This window comes from Salvelinus sp. IW2-2015, linkage group LG22 (assembly GCF_002910315.2).
Source record: "Salvelinus sp. IW2-2015 linkage group LG22, ASM291031v2, whole genome shotgun sequence".
Classification (NCBI taxonomy): Eukaryota; Metazoa; Chordata; class Actinopteri; order Salmoniformes; family Salmonidae; genus Salvelinus; species Salvelinus sp. IW2-2015.
The window spans coordinates 12,841,343-12,852,177 of NC_036862.1; the positions used below are offsets into that span (position 1 = coordinate 12,841,343).

A 10,835-nucleotide genomic window follows, 5' to 3' on the forward strand; every position below is an offset into this window, starting at 1 on the left:
GAATAATGTGTCCCTGAACAAAGGGGGGGTCAAAATCAAAAGTAACAGTCAGTATCTGGTGTGGCCACCAGCTGCATTAAGTACTGCAGTGCATCTCCTCCTCATGGACTGCACCAGATTTGCCAGTTCTTGCTGTGAGATGTTACCCCACTCTTCCACCAAGGCACCTGCAAGTTCCCGGACATTTCTGGGGGGGGAATGGCCCTAGCACTCACCCTCCAATCCAACAGGTCCCAGACGTGCTCAATGGGATTGAGATCCGGGCTTTTGGCTGGCCATGGCAGAACACTGACATTCCTGTCTTGCAGGAAATCACGCACAGAACAAGCAGTATGGCTGGTGGCATTGTCATGCTGTATGGTCATGTCAGAATGAGCCTGCAGGAAGGGTACCACATGAGGGAGGAGGATGTTTTCTGTGTAATGCACAGTGTTGAGATTGCCTGCAATGACAACAAGCTCAGTCTGATGATGCTGTGACACACCGCCCCAGACCATGCCGGACCCTCCACCTCCAAATCCATCCCACTCCAGAGTACAGGCCTRGGTGTAACGCTCATTCCTTTGACGATAAACGCGAATCCGACCATCACCCCTGGTGAGACAAAACCGCGACTCGTCAGTGAAGAGCACTTTTTACCAGTCCTGTCTGGTCCAGCGACGGTGAGTTTGTGCCCATAGGTAATGTTGTTGCCGGTGATGTCTGGTGAGGACCTGCCTTACAACAGGCCTACAAACCCTCAGTCCAGCCTCTCTCAGCCTATTGCGGACAGTCTGAGCACTGATGAAGGGATTGTGCGTTCCTGGTTTAACTCGGGCAGGTGTTGTTGCCATCCTGTACCTGTCCCGCAGGTTTGATGTTCGGATGTACCGATCCTGTTGTTACACGTGGTCTGCCACTGCGAGGACGATCAGCTGTCCGTCCTGTCTCCCTGTAGTGCTGTATTAGGCGTCTCACAGTACGGACATTGCAATTTATTGCCCTGGCCACATCTGCAGTCATCATGCCTCCTTGCAGCATGCCTAAGGCACGTTCACGCAGATGAGCAGGGACCCTGGGCATCTTTCTTTTGGTGTTTTTCAGAGTCAGTACAAAGGCGTCTTTAGTGTCCTAAGTTTTCATAACTGTGACCTTAATTGCCTCCCGTCTGTAAGCTGTTAGTGTTTTAACGACCATTCCACAGGTGCATGTTCATTAATTGTTTATGGTTCATTGAACAAGCATGGGAAACAGTGTTTAAACCCTTTACAATGAAGATCTGTGAAGTTATTTGGATTTTTATGAATATTCTTTGAAAGAGAGGGTCCTGAAAAAGGGACGTACACCGGGCCTCCCACTCCTCCAGTTTGCGCTATTCTGTGAAGGGAGTAGTACACGGCGTTGTACGAGATCTTCAGTTTCTTGGCAATTTCTCGCATGGAATAGCCTGCATTTCTCAGAACAAGAATAGACTGACATGTTTCAAAAGAAAGTTCTTTGTTTCTGGKYATTTTGAGCCTGTAATCGAACCCACAAATGCTGATGCTCCAGATACTCAACTAGTCTAAAAAGGCCAGTTTTATTGCTTCTTTAATCAGAACAACAGTTTTCAGCTGTGCTAACATAATTGCAAAATGGTTTTCTAATGATCTATTAGCCTTTAAAAATTATAAACTTGGATTAGCTAACAACATGCCATTGGAATACAGGAGTGATGGTTGCTGATAATGGGCCTCTGTACGCCTATGTAGTTATTCCATTACAAATCAGCCGTTTCCAGCTACAATAGTCTTTTACAACATTAACAATGTCTACACTGTATTTCTGATCAATTTTAAGTTATTTTAATGGACAAAAAATGTTGCTTTTCTTCAAAAACAAGGAAGTTTCTAAATCACCCCAAACTTTTGAACGGTAGTGTATGTGTTTGTATATTCTGTGTATGTGTTCCACGAGTCTGAGTGTGCATTTCGGGCAGTACATCAGTGCATGGCAATCCAATTGGCCTGGCTGAACACTGGTCCTTCAGGTAAGATTATTGACTCTGCACTTTTGCTGTTATTATGTGGATGAATCCTTCCTCCCTTCTCTCTCTCTCCCCATCTTTCTCTCTAACGTTATTAACCTGCTGCACGAGGAAATACTCATTTGCTTTACATGACTCCACCCACCAATTTCTAGCAGAAATCCATACCATTGGCCCGAGACAATGGAACTAAAGGAATTACCTCAGAGGGAATAGTGTACTGTAGAATGGGATTACTGCAGAATGTATAGAATTGTGTGTGTATGTTTGTGTGTGTGTGTTTGTGTCTGTGTATGCGCGCGTGTCGGTGTGGGCGCGTGTCTATGTGTGCGTGTGTGTGTGCACATGGCACGCGTGTCTGCCAGAGAATAGGATTGTAGTAATGTCCAGAGAGTGGGATTAGAGGAATGTTTCTGGAGAGGACGAGCAGGAATATTTGGAGATTATTATAGATTATTACAGAGTAGGACTGTTAAGGATGCCGGTAGAAGTAGATTGTTATGTCATGTGGATGTACACAACACTCGCTTTACCACTGACTCAAATGTCTACAAACTGTATGTGACATTGTTTCTTCCAATGGATTTTCTTTCCCTGTGATGTATAATGAATGTGAGCTGGGACCTTCTGTGTGTGCCATGCAACTGTGCAATGCAATTCAAGCATGTTTATTGCTGCAGCCTATTCTGTGCAGTCAGTTGCATTGCATGCACTGCACCAAGCCCATCTTCTGTCAGCGGACCTTGCATCACCCTGTTTGTTCTATCCCTACCTGCCATTGTCACAGTCACAGGCAATAACATTAAAAGCAAAGGTACCACGTTCATAACCCCAAAGCATTTTATGCATACAAAACAAAAGCTGCCCATAGGCATCCATCCAACTACGTGCATGTTTGGAATTACGTCCTCACTCTCCTCTCTTCTTCATTCAATCCTTTCATTACCCTTATTATTACACGTCTGTCTTCCTTTCAGTCAGCCTGAATCAGATTCTTTAAGGGGCTCTTCTGAATGTTCCCAGTCACACAGCTAGATCCATGTCCCAACCGTCCCCCACGGTCATATGCCCTATGCCCTATCCAAATGGCCCTACTACTCCAGCACCAGTCAAACTATGTTGGAACACATGGCTGATGAATCATAGCCCCCTCATTGCTGTGCATGCATACTAGGACTACTTCCTGTGTCTTTCTTGCACATTCGATGGAGGTTTCCTAAGTGAAATATTCTAATAGCCTCCTTGGCCACTACTGTAAAGGGCTGTTGTAGTTCCTATTCTCCCTGTCCTGAACTACAACTTGACTACAGCTGGTGACCATATTGGATCCCAAAGCACAGGGAAGTGACTGACAGTCGGTTAGGTAGCAATGGAGAAATAGGTCATCGAGCTAAAAATACGTATCTGTGTCTCTCTCTAGTCTTCCCATGAAGACAAAGAGAAGAAAGTCTATGTGGAAAAAAGGGGGACTGATGGCAATAAACCAGAAAAAAAATTCCCTAACAAAAAGAGAGGGAGAGAGAGAGAGAGCGAGAGAGAGAGGATGCTCAGGCTCCAGTGAACTCAGCATGCCTGGCTGTTCCTTTAAACAGTGCCTGAGCACAGAATTATGTGTAATTCATTTCCCTCAGATCAGTCAGGCACGGCAAAATAACTATCACAACAGTCAGTCAGCATATGGCTCCTTCTCCAAGTAGACTGACAGAATGAAAGGATGGGGGGGAGAAGGAGAAAGGGAGACAATGGAGGAAGAGAGAACGAGTTAAAAACAAAGAGACATGATGTGGGCAAGAGGTAGGGGTAGGATTGAGGATGGATGGAAAGAGAATGAACGGAGAGAGGGACCCCTAAAGAACTCAGAATTGAGTTGTGAGTCAGGGATGGCAATATGAGGGAAGCAAGTGGTGGGTGACAGAGAGAGAGAGAGAAGAAGAGTAGCAGAGAGATTAAAGTAGGACTATTGGAGAGGTTAGAGGAATGTCCAGTAGATTGATGGTTCCCTGAGGATGTGCTTAAACACACTGAACTCTTTCAACCTCTGAGATGCATTGGACAACATTTGAGTAGTGAGCTCCGAATACTCTAAATCAGTGTTGTCCTCAATAACTAGTGCATTCAGTAGGCTAGATACCATTATATAAGCAGAGGAAGCAGTGGTAGAGGGTATTAACTAGACCCTTACTGAGAAAAATTCAAGTCAGAATTAATCAGTTCCTAGTCCATTGATGGCTCCTATCCCATGCCATTCCCTTTGCTCCCTGCATTCGTATTTTTCATGCAAATAAGTCAAACGAATCCCCTTGACATGGCCTTGCAAAGGCCTCTGGGAGTGTCTATGTCCCCACTTGTTCCCAGTAATTGAGCAGCCAGAGACCAGCAGAAAGGAACTCAGCCGCGCGCGCATCACTGGGAGCGCAGATATGCGCGGGGTTGCTAAAACACTTCCATGACATGGAAATCACAACTAATAACTGATACATGACTAAATGGGTGGTAGGATACTGTTGGTTCGCCTAAACAGTGTGTGACTGTGTTAATTCTATCTGCTTTCAGAACAAGATGCAACTAGTCATCTTAAAATGTATTTAAAAACCGCAACACAAAAACAACAAATCCATATAAAAATGTTCTAGTTACTCTCCTATAACAATGGGGCAGCCTAAACGGAGAATATTATAATGAGAAAATGAGCGGCATAGCTCATGCCTCCAGCACCACCTTTCACCTCAGGTCCTTGTGCTGTTCACGATCAGTATCCGTAGGCAATAGGCTGATTTAATAAATTTTCAGAGGTGCAGTTTTGCCTTACTAAAACTCACACACGATTTACCATTTTATTTATGCATATATAAATAACCCAACATTTTAGACTAGTTGGCCATATCCTATGGCAACAAATAGCCTAACTTGTGTTAGTTTCCCCAATAATTAGAATGCCATCACTGTCGCGTATCGACGTAATCAAATAAATGATGTTGTTGACAAAAACATGAATTAAAGCAGTTCACTGTTGCTTGTAACAGGCTATTCGTATACTTAAGGTAATGTGTTGTCATGAATTATATGAAATGTCGCCTGTCTGGATTCCAGATAGCGCTGACAGCACAGCATCGACTGCATCTCAACTACATTCCCGCTCAGGTACCATCCGATGTGTTCCGCGCTACAGTAGGCTACCACGTTCTTTGTTAGACAGGCTGCAGATGCCTAAATTTAACCAAACAACACTCCAAAAAGACATATTCGAGAGTCGATTTATTATGTTTTCAATTATTTCTAATCGAAAAGGTCTCTCGGGTGCATTTTACCAAGCTGACAGACGCACAGCCACCTTTTGGACACGAGCCCAGGCTGCATTCCGCACGTTGAAATGTTATTGTGTAAATTCTGCACAAAGGAATCGAATGGAAACTTGATGGAATGTTCACCGTTCAACGCGACTGGTAGAGATGACACTAGTCTAATAAAAGCAACCACCCCCGGCACATAAGTTAACCATTTTATATGATGCTAGGCTGCACAATATTTTATCAGGTGTCGGAGCGAAAATGCGCTGCCTGTAAACACTGCTGCCATTATAATCGAAAGCACGTAGGCTATTTTGCCAAGAGGTCTGTCTCCAAGAAAATGATGTCCAAAGGGTATTGGGTTTCAGCCGACATAGGCTACCACCAGCTTGGTTTTATCTACCTGTTTACAGCCTAACGCAATAATGTGAACAGGTATCAAGCACAAACTTTTCAAAAAACCGCTGCCACTCGCTATTATTTGCTATTATTGGGGAGTCTGTTCGATAGAAAACCGCTACCCGATCTGCCATGCAAGTTGGCTGCGATCTTGTCTATTGACTAAGGATACCGGGTAATAGATTGTACCTCAACATTCCACCATAGCGTCCTCATGCAATTGATGGCTCAGTGAAATTGTTTCTAGGCATGCATAGGCAGCTCTGCATTTTGGAACATAACCCGGCAAAAAATGAAGCTGTTTCAAATATACCTTTCCATCGCTACTACACTACCATTGAAATATATGTAGCTTGCTATATATATGCTTGCGATGTAGCCTATAGGCAGGATACTTATTTACGATGCATAACATTGTCAACGATTAGCTAGGCTACATGGACTGACAGCATCCACAAATGTATCCCTAAAAATGTAAAATATAAAATGTATGCACTTACGATTTCAGGGGGTTCTGTACCACTGTGGCCATTTTGATATAGTATGATAGATACAATGTAACACTGCAGATCCCCGTATTGCACATGTAATATACCAGCAATTTCAATTTCATTCATTCTCTGGGGCTGCGGCTGGGGCTGCCAGCCAATAGGAGCGGGAACGTTCAGTGACAGGTCTGGGGAAATGTAGTTTTTGCACATGTCAATATGTAACATGCTGAGAGTCAATGCACTACAACTACCAGGATGTATCGCGGTCAACTGTATAACGGTCCCGCCTTGGACTTCTATGGGTAAACCAAACCGTCTACTGTAATGTCAAGGTTGGTGTGCTACTGGACTGTCAGTCTGTAGCTGCCATTCTAATTGATGCATTGTTTGCTTGTCTTGCAGATATAGAAATACATTTTAAGGGCGAGGCTGTACGCGCACTATCTCTCAGTGAGGATGCTACAAAGAGTTCTGTTCTGTGTTTCAATGTAACAATAGCAACTTTTTTGATACACTGTTTCAAATATAGGATGTTAAATTGTAGATTTATGTTTCACCAAAATCAGAATTGCATCCTGTCTTGGACAGTGCCCAGGTTGGAATGTAAGGTGAATTACCTATTTGTGTATTCACTTTTTTTTCTTCTCTTAAATCGATTGTGCAAGGTTATACTAGCTGGGCTCATTCCCACAATAACATCAGTGATAATCTTCACTCCCCAAATGTTCCAAGAATTTGAATCCAAGATCAGATGTACTTTTTGGATGACTTTCGAATACACTAAAGTGTCCTTTACTTCATCTTGTTAGATTTAATATAGACAGGGGGGGGGGGGGGGGGGGTGGCTTCTGGAAGAGGGATAACTAAAATGTGTTGATAGGCCAATTGATAATGATATAATCTATTCTAGGTGAGCCGATGCTGAAGAGGTTGAATAATTTATCATTTTGGGGGACAGTGGAGTAGGGAGGATAATTGATTATTTTAGGAGTTGCCTCTTCATCTGTTGAACCAAGACAGTGGGCACAGCAGTGATGGAATTTCTCTCCATGTCATTTTTGCAGCAGTGGTGCCACTGAAGCCACTCTCTATAAATCTCTGCTCACAAATATTTAATGAACATTAGCAAGCTCATTCTATGGAAGGATTATTCCAATAGAATATACCCAGGCAGAAAATGTTCAGAATTTACTGTGGAGTGCATGTCATAACAAGCAAAAGTGCAGTAACTGCACATTTGGTCAAAAATATGTTACCGACATTTTTCACACATTCAATACATGCTTTATCATGTGGACAAATATCCTGCCTCCATTGTGTTGTGTTATGGAGAAAATGTGGGGTCATGTTTGCACTAAAAATAGTTACAGTGAAACCAAGGAAAAAAGCATCAACAGCCAGTTACTGCCTTTCAGCTTGGTTTCACCGATCTTTGGGCTGCAGTGTCTATGCTTTAACTTGGTATTATTGATTGTTCTTTGTTGATACAAGTATCAAACTACACTACATGACCAAAAGTATGTGGACACCTGCTCGTCGAACATCTCAATCCAAAATCATGACCATTAATATGGAGTTGGTCCCCCCTTTGCTGCTATAACAGCCTCCATTCTTCTGGGAAGGCTTTCCACTAGATGTTGGAACATTGCTGCGATGACTCGCTTCCATTCAGCCACAAGAGCATTAGTGAGGTCGGGCACTGATGTTGAGCGATTAGGCCTTGCTCACAGTCGGCATTCCAATTCATCCCAAATGTGTTCGATGGGGTTGAGGTCAGGGCTCTGTGCATGCTAGTCAAGTTTTTCCACACCAATTTAGTCAAACCATTTCTGTATGGACCTCGCTTTGTGCATTGGGGCATTGTCATGCTAAAACAGGAAAGGGCCTCCCCCAAACTGTTGCCACAAAGTTGGAAGCACAGAATCGTCCAGAATGTATGAATGTATGCTGTAGCATTAAGATTTCCCTTCACTGGAACTAATGGGCCTAGCCCGAACCATGAAAGACAACCCCAGACCATTATTCATCCTCCACCAAACTTTATAGTTGGCACTTTGCATTGGGGCAGGTAGCGTTCTCCTGGCCTCCGCCAAACCCAGATTCATCCGTCGGACTGCCAGATGGTGAAGCGGACTATCAGCTCCAGAGTCCAATGGCAGTGAGCTGTACACCACTCCAGGTAACGTTTGGCTTTGCGCATTGGTGATCTTAGCCTTGTGTGCGGCTGCTTTTTATTTTATGAAGCTCCTGACGAACAGTTCTTGTGCTGGATGTTGCTTCCAGASGCAGTTTGGTACTCGGTAGTGAGTATTGCAACTGAGGAGAGACAATTTTTATGCGCTTCAGCACACGGTGGTCACGTTCTGTGAGCTTGTGTGGCCTACCACTTCGCAGCTGAGCCGTTGTTGCTCCTAGACGTTTCCACTTCACGATAACAGCATTTACAGTTGACCGGGGCAGCTCTAGCAGGGCAGAAACTTGTCAGCAACAGGTGTGGCTGAATTAGCCGAATCTACTCATTTGAAGGGGTGTCCACATACTTTTGTATATATAGTGTATATGAAACTGACAGCCACGTACAAATAAATCTATGAACACAAGTTTGTGGTGTTTAAAAAAAAATTGTCATGGAAACATATTCCTGTGGGAGTACCAAGCAAGAAGGCAGTAACTACCATTTTGGCTCAAAGGTCAGGGTCAATATGAATAAAGAATTACAGAAGATAACAGATGCCTACAACTTATTTGGCTGGACAATAAAAATGATCCCTCAGTTCTACTCAATTAGCAGTTACTGTTCTTTTGCTTGGTAGGGCATTGTCTGGAAACCCGATGTTGAATTGCATTGAATTCTAGGCCAGGCAAAAATGAAGGTTTGAACCAGGAAAGTTTCCTCTCARGACCTCAACAAGCCAGAATGTTGAATACAATTATATTTTAATGTTCTTTACCGGTTGTTTGTGCGGTTGGTCCTTTTGGAGGWATGATTGTGAAACGATATATCCACAGGAAAGTATAGTTACGTCAACTTTTCAAATCACTGGTAGTTTGTTCAGATTTCTATCACCTAAAACATGCGCACAAGATAAAAATACATGCACGAGATGCATGCATACAGTGCATTTGGAAAGTATTCAGACACCTTGACTTTTTCCACATTTTGCCTTATTCTAAAATTGTGTCACGTCTTCTCCTGCTCCCTCCCTCCGGCACTCGACGTCGCCGGTCTACTAACCACCAGTCCTGGCAACCCACATTTGTACACCTGGCAACCATTGGTTCTGATTTCATGTCCAGACGCTTCTCTTGTTTTCTAACTCTCTATGTTCATTATTATTAAACTCACCATCTGCACCTGCTTCCTGACTCCATGCGTCTTCGTTACAGAATACTGCCCAAGTAATTATGGAAGTAGCCGATGATAAAACCAGCTTCCAGAACGTCAAGGAACAGGGTCATCTACTCCACCAACACCACGACCAGCTGGCTCTACTGGGTACGACCATGAAGGAGGTTCTCCGCGTTCTCCACCGCCTCGACACCACCAGCGAGCTTCTCCATACCTCTGACGGAGGGCCTCCTACCACGGGTGGTCACAGTGAGCCAGTCCCCCAGCATACCCAGCCGTCCTCCCAGGTCAGCGATGCCCGTCTGTACCGTATGACGGCACTCTATCAAAATGCCATGGCTTCCTACTCCAGTGCTCCCTCTATTTTGCCTATCAGACGGGAACCCCCTACACGAGAAGTCCAAGGTTGCCACGGTAATTTCTTGTTGACTGGATGGGCATTGGAGTGGGCTACGGCCGTCTGGGAGAGGAGGAGCTGGGTTCCTACGAGAGGTTCATTCATGGCTCTGTTCAGGGCGGTCTTCGACCATCCTCCAGAGGGCAGAGAGGGAGGCAAACAACTTTCACAGCCCCGGCAGGGTACCTGACCGCTGCGGAGTAAGCCCTCACCTTTCGGACTGTGGCAGCCTCCAGCAGATGGAATGAGCCGGCACTCCTCACTCTATTCCGCAGTGGACTGCGCGAAGAGGTCCAAACGGAGTTGGCATGTCGGGATGGCAACATATCCTTGGACGCTCTCATCGCGATGACCATCCGTCTGGATAACCTTCTTCAGAGCGTCAGCGTGCACCTCGCCACTCACCTCCCTCRTTTGGCTGTCCTGAGGCAGAGCCTGAAGCCATGGAGGTATGACAGTTTTAAATGCTTTTAGGGGGCATCCAGACTGCCATGCCCGCTATGGGAGCACTATACTACGGCCCCAAATCAATGGGGGCTGGCCTGAGTGATTTATGGAGGTTTTCAAAAAAAGTCAAAAAGTATTCTAAGTCCAAACTTCTCAGAAATTAGGCTATGTTTTTCATGCACCTGGTTTCATTTTTGGGTTACCAGGCACGATTTTCAATACGGTTTTAAATGCTTTTAGGGGGCATTCAAGACTTCCATGCCTGCTATACTACTATACTACGGCCCCAAATCAATGGGGGCCGGCTTGAGTGATTTATGGAGGTTTTWAAAAAAATGGATGTCTGTACTCAATATGATTCAACAGTGAAAAAACCTCACCAAATGGACATGATGAAATTAACACAACGAGCGATGGAGAGGAACCACTATCACTGCCCGGCCATCCCGAGTTCATCGGG

At 44.6% G+C, this 10,835-nt stretch overlaps 1 protein-coding gene across 3 annotated transcripts in view; it reads right to left on the bottom strand.

Annotated features, from left to right (window-relative positions):
• Positions 1–10,835, bottom strand: part of LOC111949894 (zinc finger protein neuro-d4) — a 104,778-nt gene that overhangs the window by 75,701 nt on the left and 18,242 nt on the right. The window contains exon 1 of one of the 3 annotated variants that reach the window (XM_023967230.2): positions 6,192–6,304. The exons of the other annotated variants lie outside the window; for them this stretch is intronic. Within the exon in view, the coding sequence (XP_023822998.1) occupies positions 6,192–6,304 (113 nt within the window). Of the gene's footprint in view, positions 1–6,191; positions 6,305–10,835 lie in introns of those variants that run through there. 3 annotated transcript variants of the gene reach the window in all.